A 22,592-nucleotide genomic window follows, 5' to 3' on the forward strand; every position below is an offset into this window, starting at 1 on the left:
CCTAGCGATGACGCCTCTCCTCTTCCAGCATCTTCCAGTTACCCTCATCTCCCGCCGTACTTAAGCTATTTTTCTTCTCGTCTTCTGCTGATTTTGTCCTAACTGTTCCGCCGGTATATCAGTAATATTTCTCATCAACAGGTCACAAGCTACGGCATCGTCAATAACCGCTTCGATCGTGTTCAGCTGGTAAATTCCAGTCAAGGAAGGTGTCATCCACAAAATTCTTATGGAGGAAAAGCACATCTCAGTCCAAATTTCTGTTGCACACCAAAGTCTTTACTTACAACTCGTTTCTAAACTCTCATGAAACTCTCAAACCTCGTGAAGACAATGCTTGGGAAGGACAAGTAATATGTAAAGCTCTGAATATGCAGACAGTATAAAATGTTAAAAAATCTTTTCTTAAACTAATTTTTCTAAATGCGATTGTTGATATGGTAAATTGTTATATCTAAGCACTTTATTAAAATTTCAAGCAATTTTTACAACTTTCATACTAAATAAATTCTTATAACGAGTTGTATACAAGTTTTGGAGTACAGCAATACGTATCTCATGTAGAAACTAAATGAATTCTTCCTCGTATTTCTCTTAAAGATTCACAATTTCAATCAATCTCTAGTTTTATATGTTGCTATATTATTGTTTCTCTTGTGTGTGTCCTCGACCTATTTCTGAGATCATTTTAATATAATCCAATCAGAAACATTAGATTACTAAATATAAAATCTTCCAAACATTTGTTTTGTGAATTAGTTTTCCTAGATTCCATCTCCATCTTGATTTGTTTACGTAGAATTTGTGGTAATCATTTCTTTTTACTTAGAACCACTTCTAGTAGAATGATTCTTAACTTGTTTCCTTTGCTTAGAAAAATCAATGTTGGTAAACCAAGTTTGCATTTAATCATATGTAGGTGTAAGGTCTAATATTGTATTTTGCTTGTTAGTCTTCTTAATATAACTCACTACTTACAAAATCTTAAAATTTTATAATAAAGGAAACCTAATTCAATCTTATGTTACACCAAATTTCAAATGCTTCATTCTTGTATCTAATAAAAAAATCAAATAGATTTGTCCACAAACTAAGAACTACATATTTAAGCAAAAAAGATGAAGCAAGACTAAGATATTGTTTCAAAAAAAGATCTATACATGGATGCTTGTAAATTTGCTATCTTATCCATGCCATTAGTTTGCTTTCTAATTGATGCAACTCCTTTTAACAATTAATTAGTGACAAGACTTGGTGAGGAAAGCTTCCATTGTTTAGGGGAACTTTATTTAAAAAAGACAAGATAGTAGAATATAAATTCAAATTAGTCTCCTTTTTCACATTTTATAATTATTTATTACTATTTTAAAATAGTCCTATTATAGCAAAGAAGTGTAAATACTAATATTACGTAATATGAAAAAGACTTAGAAAAAAAATTATGATAAATTTTGGAAACTGCTTGATGGACACCTCCTCACATGCCTCACCAACAATACACCACTACTAGAAATTTTTCAATATGCTGGATAATAATGTGGCTGAAAGATACAAAAACATCAATAATAAACAACAATATTTTGTAATACAAGAACATTTACATAGAAGCTTATCAAAGCAAACTAAACAAACAATAAAAAGAGGGTGTCTATCTAACAAAATTGCTATGTGGACACCCCCTTATATTTGTTTATTCATTTTAGCTCCTATGTTGCTCATGTTCTTATGATTATTATAGTTTTTAGTTACTATTTTTACGCCATTTAATTTCATTTCTATCTAGCTTGTTGAAAAATTTGAAACAATGGTGTATTGTTGACATAGAATAAGCACATGTCTATGCAATAAAAGAAAAATGTCAGTGTTTATAAAAAGAAGTCACACAATACAAAGGTGTCTACCTTGCAATTCTCTAAAAAAATTGGTCTGTTTCACTCCCATGAATAAAAAATAAATAACAATAATAAAACCTAAGGCATCTACGAATTTCAACATCTAAATACATCTTCATGAAGTTCATTGAGGTGGAAAAAACCAAAACATAAACCTTTTTATACTACTTGTGTAGGAGTTAAGGAAACATTTTTGTTCACGTCCACTTTTCAGAAAATTTTCAAATAACTCTTCAATGTCATTAGAGTATCTTTTGATGCATTCACATCCTTAGAATTATTCCAAACTATGTCATTTATTCTACTTTATTTGACTTAGAAAAACATTTAAATGTGATTTTTCTAATTCAAGTGCAAAATCAGTAACACGGGTTCTCATTGTTTGCCATCAACACAAGCACATGAAGTCAACCGTACGCAAGTTTTACTCTGGTACCACAGCTGATATGTTTTCTGTCTCTTGCACACATGAATGAACAACTCCTCGTAAGACGCATGAATTTAAAATCGGTGAAAATGTTGACAGTCGAGTGAAGCTATCTTAATTCACAAAACATACAACTCAGAGACCACAGAACATGAAACTTTTATGAAAAAGCAAACACTGCCGGTGAAATTCTAGTTGAAAAAATATGGAGATTTGAGAACTTCTTTCAAATCAAGATCACCTCGAGCTGGAACTTCCGGGAAAACTAAATCAGGGAACTGCGTCTGAAAGTCCAGCAACAACTGCACAAACGTTCAAGTATGTAAGTACATCAGCTACATGGACACGATTCAGCTAACTCAGTGCCCTAAAAACATTAACAAAACTGCAAAGCATGGACTGGATTGATATAAGATGGCAAGGAAACTGAATACACAAATGAAATTTCATAACGAAGATATTGACTGGGGCTCTTATAACAAAACCAGCTATCATTAAACAATAAAATCTGAGATTCAAATGCTCATATCAACACAGATACCGTAACGAAACATACTGACGGTGTTAGTTCCTAATAATACAACCAAGAAGAAAGCTTTTATCACAAAAATTCACTACTGAACAAAGTTCACGAGGGATGGGTTGCATGAGACTTACGTTTTCGAGAATAGGTTGCTTGTAAAGTTTAACAAAGTTCTTGCGAAGTATAACGTTCATATTCTCCACATCTCCAGCATGAGTCCAATAGGAATCGTGCACGCCTGGAGAACAGTATGTTTTTTTCACAATCTTTATGTCGAATCATTTTTAAGACATTTCCAGGACAAAGAAAATAACAACTTAACAAATTATAAGTTGTTGCCAGCTAGGTTGAATAGAATTAAGTTCAAGAAACCTAACAAGTGCGTAACACACGTCCACAACACACCTGCAAATGTAAGTCCCGCTTTACTACAAGCAAGGGCTGTCATCATCATGTGAGAGCTATCTAAAGAGTGCACAAAATTAGGTGGAAACGCACTTCGTTGTCTTGATGCCAGAACCTGATGAAATGTAAAATGCACCCAGGTTATGCATACTTATGGCACAGACCTTAGCCAACAGTACATAAATGAACAGAACCAAAAAAATACTATGCAAGATTTAATTCTGAATAGAGGAAATAAAGGCTAGAGTGTTAATAAATGGAGGGGACAAGTCGGAATTACCGGGTGATTATCATCTGTATTTCTAAGAGCCAAAACTTGAAGAGAGGTTTTTACCTGATGCGACAAAACGAATGTTCAAGGTAAGTTCATTCATAAACTAAAAGGTTACACTGACACAATCCTTTAACCAAGAATAAAAGTTTTCATCGTCATGTAATCCTACAAACAGAGCCTACTACTACAATCAATAAAATCACTAATGCCCTAAACATTCAACGTGTTCCAATGTCATGCATACGGATATTTGAACATGCAGCAACCAGATCTATGGTGATCACTTCAAAGCTTCTCATAAACAACGAGTTCATGATCACAGAGTTCCTCCAACATTTTAAAAATAAATAAATACTCATTAAAAATGAATCTTTAAAAAAATATTTGAAATGTAATACATAATAATAATAATAATAATAATAATAATAATAATAATAAGTAAAAATAAAAATACTAGAGCTGCAAAACAATTACCAAATGACGGCTGTGCTTCCGATAAGGCTGAACTATTGGGAGGCCTAACGGAGATGTCCATCTCACGGTATGCCCAGCGGCTGCAATTATCTGGAGAGAATGTGTGCGAATAACAGATTCAATTGCCACAAGTATGCCAAAATGAACATTGAAAGATGAACTCAAGCATTAACTGCTGAGCAGTATTATGAAATTCAGTAAGTAGCAGAGGTACGCAACACACTACACCCGATGTAGGGACTCGAATTGTATGTACCAGTTACATAACCATCTACACATTATGAGTTCGGTAGAACACTGTTATTGTGGATTGCCACCTAATGTAATAATTTACTGACACGAAAGTCAGTCTTCACATGAAGAGTAGAAAATCACTCACCTTGGCACAATCACCAAGCCAGGACATAATGCATCGAGCCTCTTTGAACATTTCTCCAAGTGCATCTAATGTAACCTGTGATCAAGCACACACATATATAAGACACTTCGTTGTAACCTGTGACCTGTGAAACAAATACTGTGAAGTCGAGACGGAAAGCAAAACTCAAACTAGCAAGTAAATAGATTCTTTGCACGTGGCATCAGCCCAAGCAAGTCAACCAAAAGCCACTACTATTTCTAGACAACTACCAATATAAGGCATCCAAGTATCAAGTAACTATACAGGATCCTACAGAGGTTTGGCAGTAACGACTAATACTTTTGCGGTTAAGATTTTTTTTGACAAGGACGTTAGACTTAAGCGGGCTACAACAAAATTCCTAAAATACGTCAAGAAGCAATTACATAACTCAATATGCTTGATAATTCGCTGCTATTGCGAGGCAGAGAGAATAAACCTTTGCGGCATAACAAGCAGCTCGATACGTGTCAACTGGATCAACAGCTATGGGACTTCTTTCTTTCAGCCTATTCAATATTTGCATGCGAGCTCCTATGAATGTAACACCATATACAGATGTCATCACAGTCTGTTTCACAAGTTTGCGGTCAATCTGTAGGAAACATCAAATGAGGGTGAGCTTCTGAAACTTGTCAGTGAGATGTCAGCTCAAAACACGGAGCAGACATGATGAAACAGTTGGTAACGGAGGTTACACAGACCACGCTGTCATGAGGTCACCAAGTGGTTCATAGAGAGTAAATTGCAACAACCAGATGGTCACTGAGTACTTCACTCAATTGATCCTTATTCTAGACTTGCCAACAAGAACAATAAACAAGTTTAAGGGGCTTCGTGTAATCAATCAGTAAGAAGTCTCCAAAAAATCTATCAAGACGTACGATCTTCAGCCGATGAGGACCTATGAGTATCTACTCAGAGGTTGGCTTTCATGTGCAGACCAACTGCATCTACTCAAATTAACATTGCTGCAGCTGGGTTTATATTTAAGCTTCATAGACATACATGTGCCGCACGTCGCCATATATCAAAATCTTTCGATAAGCAATGGAATACTACGACAATTATCCGTTACAGAAGCTGATGGGGACTCGGGATTGATTGTTTTGTTTACTACAATGTATTAGCATCAATCCTACCACTGTTAGAAAATGCTAAATGCTTGGTTAGGTTATAGAGGATTGGATTGCAGGGATTGACCTGTCCTTGAAGAAGCCTTGCACTTGCCGCGTTGCGACTTGTGAGAGGATTTTTAAGTGCATCCTTCTCCATAATGATTTTCACTCTGTTCCCCCAAAAAAGAAGATAACAAAAGAAAAGAAAAATATTCAGTGAACTAACAAAGAAAGAAATAAAAACACCCTAAGCTGTATGTCGAAATTTGTTAATTTGTAGAAATATAAAGCTTGGTTTAAAACAAATAAACGTTCGGAGTACAATTATTACATCCTCAAATAACCAAATAAACTCATGTATAGTCACTATCATGCACACGATAAGTACCTCTCAGCAATTCCGGAGTACACATCAGCGGGCTTGTCTCCAGCAATCAAATTCACCGACTCTGCCCCAATCTAAATTCGACAGTATTACATCGTTAGATTGATAGTAGGGATTTTAAAAAATTATTAATAAGATTTATTATTTGGAAAGTCCGCGTCAACTGAGAAATAGGCAGCAGCAGAATATAAATTTCAAGGTAAATAATTGAACAGCTTACTCGATCTCGACCTAATGCTGCATAATGTTGTAAGCCATTGCATGAGCCATCCTATAAAAAGAACATCGGTCAACAAAGCTTCAGGTTTAAGTAATTTGTTCCATGAGAAGCTCTACTTAGAAAATCTCTTCCAAATGAGTCGTAGCTCCTTCGAACTCAATACATAATCCTTTACACTAATATTTGTAAAAAGGCAACAAAGTCCCAACCAGTTTCTCACTGGCAACTAGAAAGTTGTGCGTACCTGATGCACAGGCAGATGCGAAACAAAGGTTTCTGGATTGCCAGATGCCAATGCATCCCTTAAATCAATGCAAGCTGCAAGAAATTGGAAAGGATCCTCAGCCTTCAGCCACAACCTGCTTCCATCCAGGGGTCTTTCAGCAGAATCTAATATTTCTTCCATGCGGTCCTCAGCAAATGCAGCACGGTCATCAAATGACATTTTCCCTACAGACCCTCCGTAAAGGTTTGCCAGCTGAATCTTGATCCATCGAAGACCGCTTGGTCCTAATGGCTTTCCATCAGCAAAAATCAAAAGACCTCGACAAAGGTCATTTCCTAAGTGATTCAAGTGTGGGTGCATGGGGTACGCTCGTCCCCTGAAGTCAAGATTGTGGGGATAGTAGAAAGCTTCTTCATCAATGAGTTTATTAGCTACCTGTTACCAAGACAATGCTTAGGACAAAAGAGAAAGCAGAAGGAAAAAATGACAATGCAGTAAGGAATAACAAGACAATATAAGAGCCAGAAGATACAAGACTCATACGGAAACAACAAACAGGACAGGAACGAACACAAATGACTTAATGGGAAGAGCATGAAACATACCCCAAGCTTCAATTCTGTATCACAACGCAAAGAATGCCGCTCACTATTAGTACGCTTGGCCTGAGAAACTGCCACCTTCCATTTGTGCCACACCTCTTTATCTGAAGTGTCTGGTCTCTCAGGAATCGGAACCTTAACAAACACACGTGATTATTGAAACCAGGCGATGAACAGCAACAAAACTTAGCAAGTAAAGGACTTTTGTGCAACACCACATCGAATACAAATGACTATCAAACTGAACAATTGCCTAGAAAAGGGAAATTTAGGCAGATATCCCTACATGAACACGTTAAAATCAACATCTTCGAAGTCAATAACGAAGATCAATATTTAAAAGGTTACGGACCTAGAAGCTCCTATGTACATTAATTCTAAAAACAGAAAGAAAAATACGAGTAAATCCGTGACCTTTCCACTCATAATCATACAACTACTTTTCTCAGTTATATCCTTCTCTTGGGCAAAAAGAGACTAGTTTGACTTACAGAAACTCCTTTACTTTCCCAAACAATTAAAAAATAATTCTCGACAACTACGTTCCCTCGCGAAGTTACCAAACCATCTGAATTCATAACTCCCAAAACAGCTTCAGCGTTTGCAAGTTAAGTCCTCGAAGTAAAACATTAGAAAATTGTGATCTTTTATTTTGGCCGCAGATAAAACAAACAGAATCAATAGAACTACAGAAGCTTACATCATCAGCCTCAACTAAATCAGCAATTCCTCCACCAGCTTTCCATAACTTTTCCACGACCTCCAAAACTCTCTTATTGACTCTCCATCCGGTCTCTCCTAGCACGTTAAGAGCCTGCACATACAAACAAGAAATTTAAACCCAAAAATTCGATTTCGAAGCACGGTCTAAATCTTATGCACAAGTCTTCAACTTGAATCGAGTTGTCGAAAAGGAGAAAACTCACCTCAACTACAACCTTCATGTGTTTTCGAGGAGTGTCGATGACAGCCATCCGCTGCTCTTTCGCACCCTGTGTCCGCATGATGGAGGATTTCAAGTATAAATATCCACCTTCGTTAAACCTGTCAAAGCAACAAATCACATATACACTAACTAACTGCTTCATGGAAAAGGACATACCCGGAAAGACTCTTTTATCCTCTCGAGTGATCACGAATCTGACATTTAACATCAAAGTTAAAGTGCAACATCAAATCAACACAAGGACATGAGGGAAAATCAAACCCACCCCTTCCATGGGAGAGGCTTCACCAGCATCGGCATGTATGGCATTACCATATGCTTGACCTATAAACAAGCAATTGTTTCGATAAGAAAGTCATTTAATCAACCTACACAGAAAAACGCATATCAAATGCAAATAACTCGACAACAACCTAAGCTGACGCGGTGAACAAAAATTTGAATGAAAACACCCCAGAGAAAAGAATGTATAGAAGGATGGATGCCTACAGTCACATGAATAAAATGTTCTACTTTCTAATTGCTTTACCGATTGATCAATCTCTGCAAGTACTAGTTGATCGCACTCAATAACGCCGTAGATTCGATTGACGCTGCCAAGGAAGATTGAAACCGGTGATTAAATTAAGGCTCGAGGAATTAAGACCAAATGCTGCATGCGTTACGAGAGAACAAATATCACTAATAGAGAGGAGGCTTCTACGGAAATATTCAGTGCTTGGTCATAGACATGACCAAAACATAGTGAAACAATGTGTCAAAAATCTGCATCTCACTTTTGCCGCAGAACGTGATTTTTAAACTTGTGCTGAAATGCTGGTCGTAGCTCACCAAAGTCATCACCATCTTGACACGCGGGTGCACGCACGAAGGAGGTTTCGAGCATCAACTCTAGCAAACGGCTTCCCAGCTATACAAAACCAGAGAAGCACAACTAGTAAGAATCGTAAAACCCAACACCCTACCAGGTCCATCCAGCCTCCGCAAAAATGAAAAAGCAGAAACAAAACTAACTCAAGCAACTACACAATGCATACGTCTACATAAAATTTCGCACCTTGACATGAATCACTGTGCTCCAGGGTTCATCAGTGCTTGCATGTTTTAAAATACTATCAACCCTTCGCAATTTATTTTGTTTCACCAACTTTTTCACTTTGTCCCTCACCACCTTCTTGGACTTCAAGTCGGCCTTTCTAGTCGCTTCAAGTTCCTCGTTATTGGCTACATCTCCAAGGGAATTCGTGTTGCCTTCAGCATCCTTTGATTTCTTCTGTGAGTTCATCAGTTGGAATATTCGCACCTGCACGTGTTCAATAACTGCTGTTTAAGCCATTTGGCAGAATTCCACATCCTCGAGCAAAAAAAGGAATAGACAAATCAATAGTGAATTTTCCATGAATCTTCAGAAGGTAACAGAACCTTGTGTAAAAGTTAAGAACATAGTATTTTGAGACTCAAAAAGCGACAAATAGAGAAAACATAATCAGGTCCATGTTCTCAAGAAAAGCCACCAGAATAATACCAGAAATAGTAATCAATATTAAAGGAGAAGCAGCGTTCTCGTAACATTAACCTTACATTTGCTAGAAATGTATTCGCTCAAACTAAAAAATAGAGTTTTCCCTGCATTAATAAAATGCTAGAGATGATTTGACCAGAGAATTTCGACCTCACAGCAAGCTCATACTAATTTTATATCAGGCCAGGAAACTTCGAGGACGGTAAAGCCATTGTGAAAGCATAATTTCTTCAATAGATATTTGGTATGGGTTACCTCCTGCTCTACAGCTTCGCCAATCACAACTGCAGCATGAATGACTTTAACGCATCCGTGTTCTTGGTCACACATGAGCAGCCCCATCAACCGATGCATCGTAATCACCGCTAGCATGTCAGCAGGTAACTGACACATATAGGGACCGTACATTGACCTGTGCTCTCTATGCTCGCGGTTTCCATAAGCCCTCTGTTCTTCAAGTATGCCATCTCTGCCAAATTACATCGACATTACTTTCCAAAATATGTCCATTCACCAAACCCATTTTCAGGCACGAGGTATCGATTGCGTAAATTAAGGTGATCTTAGTAAAGTCTACAAACCTGAGAGGCTCAAACCAACTCAAGAGAAGCGATTGAGCGAAAGGTAGATTTGGGGCAAGACTCTTCCGACACATTTCGGTCATCAACTCCCTATACTCGGTGGCGGCCTGTTGCCAAGCTTCGGTCTCAATCTTCACCTGTCTTTTATGTAATTCTCGGGCTTTTCTCTTCCTCGACTTTTGCTCTAGAAGAGAATCAGCGTCAAGTCCAGTATCCCAGTTTGAACCATTTGGTAAAGCCTCCCGAGCATGTTCATTTTCTTTGCCAATGATATCTTCATCACACAATTCATCTTCTTCAAGTGCACTTGAATACGCTCGAGAATCGAATACTTGCAAAGGAGTCTGAAGCTTACTGTGATCATGGTTGAAATCTGTGGTAGAGGTACTTTGCCAGCATTTGGGGAGAAGATCGACAAGTTCAATAAATGCGGAATCTAATGGTGTCAAGGAGGAAGGGGAGGACGAGGTGGAGGGCTTCAAGAATCGCAATCCCGACTTAAATTCAGAACTCCGATCTGATTCAGACGCCCTATCTAATGATTGTACACTAGCTGAGGCCTGATGCGCTGTACTCTGGGACGTTGTAACCTGCCGAAGAAGAGGGAAATTCGAAGCTATTCTCCCACTTCTAACACCGTGAAGCTTTTGTCTTGCAAGCTGCTGTGCTGCCGACCTCCACATGCCGGCGACTGGATAACCGGTCAGCAAAACTTGCTTGACATGCTCTGGGAAACTGCATCATCACGTAGAGTAAAAAACCAGAAAAAAAACCCTAAAAAACCCCCCATATCACCTCTTCCCGCCCGAGTCAATAAATAACTAAATAAATAAATAACTGCAACGACAACAACAAACTACCCTACCGACAATGGCATTCCCGCAAAAATCCTCCCTATCTCCTCAAAGCCTCCACATCAGGCTAACAACTCAGAGGCAAACAATTCCAAACCCAGGAGAGGAAGCTTTTACATACATGCATGCAGTAGTTGAGAGAATTCCTTTCGTCCAGCAGACCTCAGCTGGCATTGTCCCCTAAAATTCCCTGCGAGATGTTGGTTCTACATGAGGAAGAGTTGTGCAATTTTACAATCCGAAGCAACACGCCACCATCGCTCCACGAATGTAAGCTCGAATCTCTCTCTCTCTCTCGCTCTCTCTGTCTCTCTCGCCCTCAACTCACTCACATGGAGGCTGCGCTTAAACCCTGCGTAGGGTTTCCCGATCGAACGAGACTTTCCCGTGGGTCCCGTTCCCACCCGCGGACGAGTGCGGACTCTCTCTCGCTCTCTCACTCACTCACTCTCTCTCTCTCTCTCTCTCTCTCTCTCGGAGCCCTAATTCGTGTTCCGACCGGATGGCTTACGTGGACGATGCCCTCGTGGCACTTCTCGCAACGCTGACGTGGATTGAACTGAGTTGGCATTCGCCTCGACGCTTACGTGGATGGTGCCCGCGTGGCGATCCTGACTCGCTTGCTTGGATGCTTGCGTGGATATGAGAATTCGTGTGGCTCCTTAAGTGCTTCACAGTTATGATTTATTCCTCTTTTTTTTTTTTTCTTTTTTTTTCTTTTCTCTTTTGGTTGAATATTTAGATTATATGGCCACATTTGTGTGATTATTATTTTAAGACAATGGATATATATATATATATATATATATATATTGATGTTTGGGTTGTTTAAGTTTATGTTTCCAATCAAAATCATGTTTGTCATTCTTTGTTGTCTTGAAGATGGAAAACCATTAAATTGAGTGACAAATAGTTCATGTGTATTTGAGTCTCTTCTAAACTTTTAATCTTCAAAGGACAAATCTCTGACTCCTTTCCCTCTCAACATTTATATGTGCTCAAATAGCATAAATGTTTTCAATTACAATTGTTGGTAGAAGTTCATGAATTCTCAATTATGTTTCAAAATAGAAACACATGAATAATTATTCCTTAGAACTTTTTAAGCCAAAATGAATGTTATTTAAAGCATATTTTTTGTAAAAAAAATATATAATGTTATAGCAATTTATTTATTTCTATATTACTTTGATCATAATAGAATATGAAAGTTTGAAAAAAAAATAATCATTTGAACAATTATTATATGTATAATGATAAGCATGTTAATGTTTAAAAATATATTAATAGATATGATTGCATATAATTAGATATGTTGTAAATTTTATATTTAAACCTTTTTATATTAAAATATTAATAAAAAAAATGTAACTATGTTACATCTACAATACTATCTTGGTTGTAATTCAAGGTCATTAATTCAAGAGCTTCTACTTGTCCTAACAATTGTATTAAAATATTAAAGTAATACTAATTAATATATTGCCACTAAATTTATTTATTTGATTGATTTAAAATTTATTTTTAGAATAACATGATTTAATAAATTATTCTTTGGGAAAGAAAAAGGTAAAATCAAACACATTGTCATGAATGGCAATATTCTTCTTTGTAGATGAGAAAGCCATAAAACATCATACGAGCATAAGCTATTATGTCTTCAACAGCAAAAATAACTTTCTAAATCTTTACTAATAAAGGCAAAGTTACTTATAATAATAGATGTAAAAAATAAAATAATATGATTAAAAATAAGAAAGACATTAAATCTGGTTGGAACAAATAATTTCATATATTTAAAAAAAATCAATTTGAAAACATCTTTATAATAAAAAGCATTTTAAATATATATATATATATATATATATAATTAAAATCAACTTGAAGATTATTTTTAGAAAATAAGATATCAAAAGAACAATAATAGTACTTAATAAAGTAAGTAGATACCAAAATTCTATACAAGAATATTATTTAATCATAAAGAATTAAAAGAAATAAAATCAAAATTCTATTAATATAAAGGATAATTTGTATGTAATATATCTTGTGCATCATATAAACTCCTTATTGTTATAAGATGTCAAGACTCAAACTTACCTAATTATTGAAGTCAATTACAGATTTTGGTTTCTATTGGTAAAATGCATAAAATCTCTTTAAAACAATGCATTTATTCTAAGACCTTTATTTGACTTAATATTAGTACAAATTAATCATAATTAATGTTTAGAAGTACGAAAATAAAGATCACAACAAAAACTATTAAAATACACCACCTCTAACAAATAACATACACAATTTAAAACAAAAGTTACAAACAATAATTAATGTTATTTACTTTCAAAATAATTTTCACATATAAAGATGAATCTCGATTTATTTATTTATCTAGAATTTTATTATGATTTGAAAATTTTCTTTTTTAAGTATATTTTCAAAGATAAAATAAAATAAGATAAATTGTGCCCAAATTATTACTTAGTTAAAAAAGAGGAAAACTTTAAAATTTAAAAGAAGAATGGCTTCTCCATTATAGGAGATATAGATTGCTCTTCATACATTTTTTTTTCATAATGATAAAAAACCAGTTTTTTGAAAGTTACAAAGATAGGAAAAGAAGAATAAATTAACAAGCAAACACGTATATTAAATAAATTGACAACAGATTAAGCACAGCTGATAAAAAGGACAAGTTGAAGCTCTAAAACAGGCAATTGAAATACCAACAAGTCAGACTCTTCTTCATCACTCATCTGGAATAAAAGAACACATCAATAAAATAAAATAAAATAAATAAAACATTTAGAAATGACCCATGCTGTGATGCAACGTTGGGAGGACATGAACGGATTCTTGGTTACATCTAAACACGTAAAAAATGATAGAAATCCCCGAAATCCTAGAAATCACATCTTTCCACTCCTAAATATCTCAATTCCACAACATTCTTGCATGCAGCAAAACATTTTCTGCTTTAGCAACAAAACTGTGAACACAAGATAGTTTAGCTACAGCAGGAGGAGCTCACCCACATGGGCAGCATGTGAACATATCAGTGTTGTATCTCACGCCAGCCTTGGGACCACAATGGGGTTTTCCAAGTTTTGTCTTCAGAGAACTGGTTTGCATTCTCATGAATAGCTGCAGGAAAGCCCCGATGAGGCACTCCATCGCCACTCCAAGAGTTTGTAGCAACAAAGATACAAGAACAAGGGGGTTGCATAAGCAGAGAAGCAAGTAAGGAAGAAGACCCACTTGGTGCTACGGAGGACTTCGAGTGGAAAACGTGGTAACAATTACTATTTAATTCATGATGAGCATTACAGAGTGCGTGATATTACACGTGGAAAGAATTAATAGATGGGAGGCAGAGAGTGTCGGGTAACTTTAGCTTCCCCTCTTCGAACTCTAGACCCCGAGCTCAACTTACCTTGTTAGAAATATGATGACTGGTTGTGGAGGATGTTCAAGTGGGCCAGAACTTTGGCTGCAACTGGCCGAGTTGCTATGGAACCTGTCTGAGTTAAGGCAATAAGCGGCATTTGAGCTGTGCTCCCAAACTCAACTTTGTACTCCTCGATGCGAAAAATCTTTTCCAGCATCATCACAGCTCTCTCCTTGGCACCCACGCTACCCGCTGTCAGTAACCTCACAATGTTGCGGATGCCTTGGGCTTCAGCAATCACCTTGATTGCACTCTCGAGGTGGGTGTCATCGACTAGGAGGGTGTTGAGGGCATTGAGAGCCGCCTCATCAGCTCCTTGCTCTTGCTCTTCCAGGGCTTGCACTAGAGGTCCTACAGCATTTGCCATCACCAGACAGAAATTTGTCTTCACAGAGCACAGACCTTCGTGGATGCTGCACCTTGTTGACGTGTGACTGTTGAACCATGGCCGCAAGCAGCATGATCGAGAGGCAACGACTTTTGAAGCCAGTCTGTCGCTGTTTCGAGAGAAGTGGCTCAGAGCGGTTGCAGCTCTGCACTTCACCACCGGGGTGCCAGTTTGCAAGAGTTGCACAAGGCAAGAAATTGCGTCTAGATCGGCTGCTTTCTGTTGAAGTGAGATGGCATTGCTGTTCACCGGAGAAGTGAAACGTAAGAGAACACCAGCGGCGCTTTCTGTCATTGCGGAGCGGTTAGCCCAAGAACCCATCTTAGTCCCTTTTGTGGGTAGGAGGAGGTTCAAAATAGCCGGCAATGCGTCAGCTTGCAGGAGGAGGTCGGTCAGGTGGGTGTTGTTGGTTGGAAAATTGCAGATGATTCCTACAGCTGCCATTCTTTCGTCGTCTTTACTCGAGTCCAGTAGTAAATTCACCAGAGCCTTGATGTATGTTGACCATAGGTGGTCTGCAAGGTCGTCACCAGCGCCCTCACTTGTCAAACACTTCAAAAGCTGGAGGGTGTGGAGGCGAACGTTGTCAGCAGTAAACTCGCAGAGAGGGAGAATGAGCTGGATGGCACCCCCTTCTCGCAATTTGTTTCGAACCTCGGTAGCGTTCGGGATGCTGGACATGCCTAGAAACGCACGGAGTAGATGTCCTTGGGTGACTGGCCCTGCACGATTGACCACAGACAACAACTGAAAGAGTGTTTCGTTTGAATTAAGAATACTACCGTACATGTCCAGCTCTGCTGTTGTTGCCATAGCTAGATTCGCAAGTGTGGCAGCTGCACTTTCCTTCAAACTTGCTGTAACGGAGGTTTCGGAAAATAAGAGCTGCAGAAGAGGGGATATCACTCCAGTTTTAAGCAAGATTTCGCGGTTGGCAGGCGGGGTTGATAGATTCTTCAAGGCTCCCAGACCTGCCACTTTTGCTTCCATTTTTCCCACTGAGAGCATCTCAACCAGCGGGGGGATGCCCCCCTGCTGCGCAAGAGCTATTCTGCTTTGGTCCGTAAGCTCCATGTGCGACAAGGCGCTTGCCATTACAAGACACAAAGCTTTACTGCGGAGGGACTCTGAAAACTTCACAATGTGGTCATGTGAACTGGAGAACAATCACGAGTCTTTGATTTTGGGAGACTTACGTTGCTAGCAACAGTGCAAAAACGATGTCATGAGGTTTGTTTGAAGAGTGAAATTGACAGGCTAGTAGGATGATATGATCTACAAACTCTAAAATGATCAACGAGATATCCTGCATTTCCGTACACTCATTGCTTATATGAATCATTTAATCCAACACCTGGTATCTGACAAAAGGAAAATAGGGCGATACGAGAAACTGGCATTATGAGATAGTGTTATGTGATAAGGAAAAGCCCATGAGAAAATCTAGTCCTGAATTCTTACCTTCATTCAAACGTTGGGTGAGAGGCTCAAAATAGTTTGCTTCAGCCATTTGAACAATGTTCTGATCGCTATCTGCAAGATCATGGAGAAGCTTCTTGGCATCACCAACAGAGTGGGGATTCTCAGCATTCAACATAAAGACAAGCAGTAAAATGCATCCTTGCACTTTGCCAATCTCATCACAGATTTCAGAATTTTTAGAGAGCTCTCGAAGGAGAGCCACTGCTTGCCGTCCTTCTCCCACATCCCTCGCTAACGATTTCACCACCAACTTGATTGCACCCGCTACTGCAATTTGCTTCTGGTTGAACACAACAGAATCAGTGTCAAAGAACTCTTTTCACATCATTAAACTTAACAAAATACACAATTTTTCAAAAGAGATTACTAGGTATAGGGCTTCTGCATTGCTAACAAACGATTGTATTGTTGGTCTACCGACATGCAAAGGCGAGACACAGGTTGCCAGAATTCAGTAAGTTCATCCACGATGAGTGCAACCACAAAACAATAAATACATAATCCAGGGCTCTGCACGAGATACCTTGTTCTCTGCGTTGTCAACAGAAAGGCTGCGAAGCACCTCAAGAGTACCTTTGCGGACAGTTCTTTGATGGGATTTAAGAAGTGAGACCAAACAAGGAATGAGGCCCTCAAGAGAAATCCAATGCCGATGAATACTTTTTTCTTCACTAAGTGCGAGCAACGTTCTCAATGAAGAACAAATTTCACTCTCATCACTGCTTTGTAGTTTTGTTTTTGTGGCAGCGATACTGATGACTATGTTCCTCTCCTTCCATTCCTGTATAGATTGCTTCAAAGCAAGGTTGAGCTTGATCTGTAAATTTTCAAGTTCAATCTTTGTTGTGGGACAGTTGGCATTTCCAGCAGAAAACCACTTCTCAATCGCAGACCTTTCAAAGATTTGACCTGATGCTATCTCGACTGGCTCCTCCATAATTTCATGAGTGATTGGGCAGTAGAAGGACTGTAGAGGTAGAAGGGGATCATCCCACCTACCTGAACCACGCTTCTTCTGGTAATTCACACCCTTTTCGATTGTAGAAGTAGCTGCATCGGTACGAATAAGAATATCAACAATTTGCTCAAGAAGCCAAAACTCTTCCTGATTACCCTGAGCTCCTGCATCTTCCTTGTCTCTCTTTAGTTTATCCAACTCAGACTTCAAACATGTTGGATCAGTCGAGACTCCAGCTGCTTGCCCTAATTGCAAAAGTAGATCGTTTGCATATTCATAGTTGTTCTGGCCGTCGCGGACGCCGTCAGCAATTTCTACAAGGATCGCCTCCTCAGAAATCGAAGCTTTGAACTGGGCCGTGCGCATATCACTGGACAGCTTCGTTATCATTTCCTGTGTTTTCACAGCCAAGCCCACATTGACCACTGGTATCGCGTCTAAGCAATGACCGATGGCATGAACTATGTCTTCCATCTCTTTCAGACACTCTTGACATTTCACCACGAGGTAGAACTTACTCTTGGAGCCGTATTTCTTAATAAGATGATGTGCTTTTTCCAGTTCCTGTTCCAACTCCATCAAAGCAATGTGCATCGCTACAGGATCGGCCACCTCCTTATGCCTCAATTCCTCCAAAAATACGAGAATACTCTTCAGGTACATGGACAATATTCTGAAACTTTCTTGTTCTACACCTTTGGCGGCTTTCTCAACTCGCTCCATTTCCTTTGCCAACCTTTCCAGCACCGCAGAGAAGAGTGCCGGCCTGGCATTGTCCGTCTCAATGCCATCCTTCATCCTTCCCATTCTGAATCTGCTCTTTTACATTCCCCTCCGCCCCCCCCTAATACACCTAATACCCGCATTCCACTTTGAATAATCGCAAGCTCTCGTTAACATTAATGCACTTAGCTCTAATTACGAAGCTAAGTGCCTAATTTATGTCCTCGGTTACCTCAAGTCCAGTTGCGCGCATGTAACCTTCTTCACCACCAGTCAACCATCAAACTGCGGAGTTTTGATGAAACGGCCTGTGCGTCTGAATTGTATACCACTTCAACAAGTTTCCAGAGTTGTGAATAGTGCTTCAAGACCAATCCGTGTAATATTCGAGTCCGACCCTCAAAGTCTTTCATGCACTAAATTCAAACATCCAGAGAGAAACTTCCGTCTCTTTGACCTAATCGAAGGGCAGTGTGACAGAGCTACTCCTGTGATGGGTCGAGCCTCGATCACCTCAAAGTCGGAGCTCCAGATTGGTCTCTGATGGCTGACAATCAGATCGCTCGAAAACCTTCAATTCAACATTGTCCACGTTAGCCGATACTCTTCCTCGAGACTTTTTCTAGGCTGAATCCTGCATAAGCTGCTGACCACTTGCAAACTCACGAAAACCTGGCTTGCCTCCACTATTTTAACTCGAGTAAGTCCGATGAAGAGCACTTCGACACTCAACATGAACGTCGAACTTTGGAAGAGTATTCTATTCGCGCCTTAACAACGTTCCTCTCCCTTGGGAAACCTTCATCAAGCCTACTATCTCCCTCATTTCTACACAGACAATGATAGCCAAGGTTTTCATCGCACAAGAAGCAAAAAATTTACCCAGAGGCTCAGATAGGGAACAAAGAGCAAAATCGCAAAGATGCAACTATCCTCAGGGAAGCTAAAAATGGTCCGGCTCAGTCCAGCCATGGCGCAAAATTCCGTTTCCTTCCTTCGTAGCCGATTCCGCACACGGAGAGTCAAACCATATCTCTCGCCTCATGCGTTCCGAGGTGCGAAGAAAGTCACAAGCGAGGGAAACAAAACTCTCCCATCCGAGCTATGTGGGATGCTGCAACGCCCACCTCATCGATGTTGACGTGATCATTGGTGAACAGTGGATGCGGAGCTGTGAGCAGAAGATGCGCACAATGGATCCAGCTGGAACTGCGGCCCTGCCTGCTGGGAACTGTAATGCCATCGGCAACTGGAACGCTGCATTGTCAGTGCGAAATCTAGTTTTAGGTCACTCAATTTGTTTTTAAGTTGAGAATTGAGCATTCTGTTCTTGATCCGCACAGTTGGACAGTTCACCAAGAACAAGCTTTACTGAGTGACTTTCAACCCCTTGTCCTCTCAACTCTCATCACTTCAGTAAGCTTCAATGCACAGTGAAATTTCTCAGAAATCTTGGTCGTGGGGTGTGCTGCGTGGCCACATCCCGTCGAGAACGACGGATTTGATACTCAATATGTTGACTCACTTGTATTGTGCGTTTCCAATTCGTCACTGAATGGCGGAATGGTTCATGTGTGGAACCCTACAAATGCCTTCATAACTCGTTTCTCGATATTTACAAGTGGGTTGTTACGATGTAGGTGATGACTTCAATGGGTCGTGGATTTGATTATCAATCAACTAACACATGTTTTGCCTGGTTCAGAAAAATCACTCCAAGAAATGTTCCTAGCAATGATCAAGTTTCCAATTCTCTGCAACCGAAGAATAAGAATATCAGAGATTCTTATGAACCTGAGATTGTGCTTTTTGTTGTCATGATTTTCCACACTACTGCAAAACTTGTAGGTGAAGGTGCATCCGGGGTTCGGAACTCCACACTCATCAAACTAACGAACACTCTACAAAACATCAATGCAGTGGCTCTGGCTCATCAACCGCTGCACAATCACACACACTCGCACGCACAGTCAGGAACAAACACGCCAGCCACCTCCCGATCTCGATTAACACAACCAAGAGATCCCTAATATGTGTGATCAGATTCTACATTTCATGACGTCCTGGGATGTTGGTATTGCACATTGGGAACGCCAAAATTTCCCCAAGCTAGATTAAGTCCTGGTCCGAGATGCCATGCGGAGAATGAAACGAACCAGTCAGTGAACTTCGGAGAGGAGTTCAAGGTCGGTGTTTGTGGTACGTGCTCGTCTTCACTCCTGCATTCAAAGATACATATACTGGTCTTCATCTGTTTGACCCCGTCGTTTTGCTTGAAACTATCGTCTATCACTGTGTTGAACCCTCGCATTTGAAGCTGGATGAGTTCAGTGGGATTGCGGAGTTTCGCCTTCGACATTCGCTTGAAAGTGAAGATGCGCTTTGAGTCAAGAACTGGGTTCTGAAAGTTTTCAGTCCTGGCGAATCGGCAATGTAGAAGAAGGTAAACTTGAGCGGTCGAAACTGGCGGAAGGTTTGTGAGACTCCTCATAGATCATGCCCGAGACGCCATAACAGATGTGGTTGCAGCTAACAGCGATTGCAGGAAACCTCAGCAATCTTTTTACTCGGTTGTCACTGTTGAACTTCGAGAGCGTCTCTTCTTTAACTATGTGCATAACTCCATAATCCTTTCATAAGACAAGTCTTTAGGTTTTTGTGCAGATTCTGCAACACACCCAATTCTTGAAACTTTGTAGGCTGAGGTTATGGCACCGAGGTCTGTGGTTTTTCTCGATTCTGGACTTAAGTTGGGTTCTTGTTCTCTCGCAGTCCGAACTTGTTCGCACTAAAGTTATAGTTTGTTTACTTTATCAGATTCGAGGACGATGAAGGCTAAGTTATAACCTGAAATCACCATCACGGTATCTCTCACCTTCACATGTAAACTTACAAATTCCTCAATCTTTGTACCTAGACCCATTTCCTTTGCCTTCATTATGAATAGGATACCCTTGTGTATGAAGTTTGTCACCTTTCACAAAGTCTACTTTCCAAAGTACTCACTAGATAAGATAAGAGCCAAAAACTTGTCTCTACTACTCAATGACTATATTTCTATCTATGTTGAAATTGCCAATTGTCACTTTTGTATATTCATCATTGTCTAGATATCATAAAATGCTTTGAGGCTATTAGAAACTTTTTATTTTTACACCTAAATTGATTTATCTAATTTTTAAAAAATCTTACTTCATTAAAAAATTTAAGATGTAACAAAGCTTTTGTCCAATTATTTTATTTTTACCTAAGATTTACATGTATTGCAAGTTTGTAAAAAAAAAACTTTACTTCTCTAAAAGAACAAAAACAAAACAAACAAATAAACAAACAAAATATATATTTTTACAAATTACTAAAAACTATTTATACAAAAATCATTATTCTTGAATTTTACTTCTAAATAATCATCAAATGTCTTCATGATTCTCCTTTCTTTTTCTTTACTAGTTATTACTTTTAAAAAAAATGCAACAATCAAATATCAATTTTTTTAATTAAAAAAATAATTAAAAACTCTCTCATCTCATCATACTTTAATAACCTCTCTTTTCATATTCTTTGTCAATTCCTATTTCTTCATGATATCTTCTTTCTTCCTTCTCCAACTGGGTGGTATTTTTCTATTTTGCATTGTCTCTCTTTTATGTCCAAATTGCCCACCTCAACCAAGAAGATAATTTTTTTAGTAGGTTCATAGGTCAAAAATTACCAAAGTTATTTATTATATATCAATGCCATGCACCATCAAGTCTATTGTCAAAGTACATTTTGCAACTCTTTATTTGATTGTTTCTCCACATTTTTTAAGATCTTAAAAAAGTTCACGATAATGTAAGAAGTATAGTAATCTATCACTAAGGCATAATTGTTATTGGATTTTCTTCAATAATTATTTATAATAACTTAAGTTGTTCCCTTTGCATAGTCAATCTTTAAGTCTAAGATAACATACTTTCTCTTCAAGTTCTTCATTGACATATTATTTGCATTGAATCCAATGTTTTCACTCCAATATGCCTCAAGCATGAACTTATGGTGCATATTTTGTAACTTTATCTGTGGTATTAATCCAATGGATGCAAAGTACACCAAAATATTTGGCTTGATGATTCTTTTTTCTACTTGACTCATTGGCAATAGCCTCAAAGGCTTGTGAAATAGTCTCTTTAATTTTCATGTTGTCCAAAGTTGGACTCATGTACCATTTGAAGTTTGTCAAGCTCTCAATCATATTATCACCTTCAAATCCTAAGATTGATACAAATAAAATCTTGTACAAGTTGTATCCTACTTTCTTTAAGTATCTCAACACTTCCTTCTTGATCTTGTTATCTTTGACCATCCTTCATTTTGATAATGAAGTATTATCTCTAAAATCTATTGTTATATAATTATATTGTATAATTATAATATAAATTTAGCTTAGAAATGTACTAGGCAACTAACTATAGAAGGATTTAAATTTATCTTGAAGTTCTTGTAATTAAAATAAATGTATGGAATGCTTAAAAATACATGTTTTAGCAATTGTAACTTTTTTTAAAATCTTTAAGTCAATCAATTCTTATTAATTAATCAATCTATCAATATTTCTAGATGGCCTTATTTAAATAATTTTTTAAATCATATATATATATATATATATATATATATGCCTTTTGTTTATTTCTAAGGCAATTGAGCGAATTTCAAACTCAAGGATATAGGCTCAACCAACATTCTTTAAGCCACTACCAACCTT

General features: G+C 38.3%; 2 protein-coding genes across 9 annotated transcripts; both read right to left on the reverse strand.

Moving 5' to 3' along the window:
• Window positions 1–2,175: 2,175 nt before the first annotated feature.
• Window positions 2,176–11,295, reverse strand: LOC112289877 (DNA-directed RNA polymerase 1B, mitochondrial). Of its 2 annotated transcripts, XM_090254596.1 has the most exons (22): window positions 10,971–11,295; window positions 9,996–10,730; window positions 9,670–9,883; window positions 8,950–9,195; window positions 8,669–8,802; window positions 8,422–8,485; window positions 8,158–8,216; window positions 7,873–7,990; window positions 7,647–7,760; window positions 6,950–7,081; window positions 6,363–6,779; window positions 6,119–6,169; window positions 5,902–5,972; window positions 5,599–5,683; window positions 4,835–4,990; window positions 4,375–4,449; window positions 3,996–4,085; window positions 3,528–3,581; window positions 3,248–3,362; window positions 2,977–3,080; window positions 2,561–2,621; window positions 2,176–2,345 (listed from the first exon to the last, which is right to left on the reverse strand). In XM_090254596.1, the coding sequence occupies exons 1-22, from the start codon at window positions 11,021–11,023 to the stop codon at window positions 2,317–2,319; spliced, it is 3,177 nt and encodes a 1,058-aa protein (XP_090110722.1). In that variant the 5' UTR covers window positions 11,024–11,295; the 3' UTR covers window positions 2,176–2,316. The 2 variants fall into 2 exon arrangements, with proteins under 2 accessions (XP_090110722.1, XP_024391337.1); XM_024535569.3 differs by lacking the exon at window positions 2,176–2,345 and having other exon boundaries at window positions 2,366–2,621.
• A 2,840-nt stretch (window positions 11,296–14,135) lies between these two features.
• Window positions 14,136–20,538, reverse strand: LOC112289916 (U-box domain-containing protein 44). Of its 7 annotated transcripts, XM_024535653.3 has the most exons (5): window positions 20,005–20,536; window positions 18,731–19,602; window positions 16,691–18,419; window positions 16,147–16,447; window positions 14,136–15,812 (listed from the first exon to the last, which is right to left on the reverse strand). In XM_024535653.3, exons 3-5 carry the CDS (start codon window positions 17,930–17,932, stop codon window positions 14,287–14,289), a joined length of 3,069 nt encoding a protein of 1,022 aa, XP_024391421.1. In that variant the 5' UTR covers window positions 17,933–18,419; window positions 18,731–19,602; window positions 20,005–20,536; the 3' UTR covers window positions 14,136–14,286. The 7 variants fall into 7 exon arrangements, with proteins under 7 accessions (XP_024391421.1, XP_024391423.1, XP_024391422.1 ...); XM_024535655.3 differs by having other exon boundaries at window positions 16,147–16,444; window positions 18,731–20,538; XM_024535654.3 differs by having other exon boundaries at window positions 18,976–20,536.
• Window positions 20,539–22,592: the final 2,054 nt, after the last annotated feature.

Source organism: Physcomitrium patens, chromosome 12 (genome assembly GCF_059467195.1).
Source record: "Physcomitrium patens ecotype Gransden chromosome 12, ASM5946719v1, whole genome shotgun sequence".
Classification (NCBI taxonomy): Eukaryota; Viridiplantae; Streptophyta; class Bryopsida; order Funariales; family Funariaceae; genus Physcomitrium; species Physcomitrium patens.

Coding starts and splice junctions, on each gene's coding strand:
- LOC112289877 (XM_024535569.3), bottom strand. CDS start 11,023: ATGCCAGCTGAGGTCTGCTGGACGAAAGGAATTCTCTCAACTACTGCA. Junction 9,884..9,995: donor AGTTGGTTTGAGCCTCTCAG/GTTTGTAGACTT, acceptor GTAATTTGGCAG/AGATGGCATACTTGAAGAAC. Junction 8,803..8,949: donor GCACAGTGATTCATGTCAAG/GTGCGAAATTTT, acceptor GGTTTTGTATAG/CTGGGAAGCCGTTTGCTAGA.
- LOC112289916 (XM_024535653.3), bottom strand. CDS start 17,932: ATGGGAAGGATGAAGGATGGCATTGAGACGGACAATGCCAGGCCGGCA. Junction 16,448..16,690: donor TTGACAACGCAGAGAACAAG/GTATCTCGTGCA, acceptor GTGTTCAACCAG/AAGCAAATTGCAGTAGCGGG. Junction 15,813..16,146: donor CACCCAACGTTTGAATGAAG/GTAAGAATTCAG, acceptor TGAAGTTTTCAG/AGTCCCTCCGCAGTAAAGCT.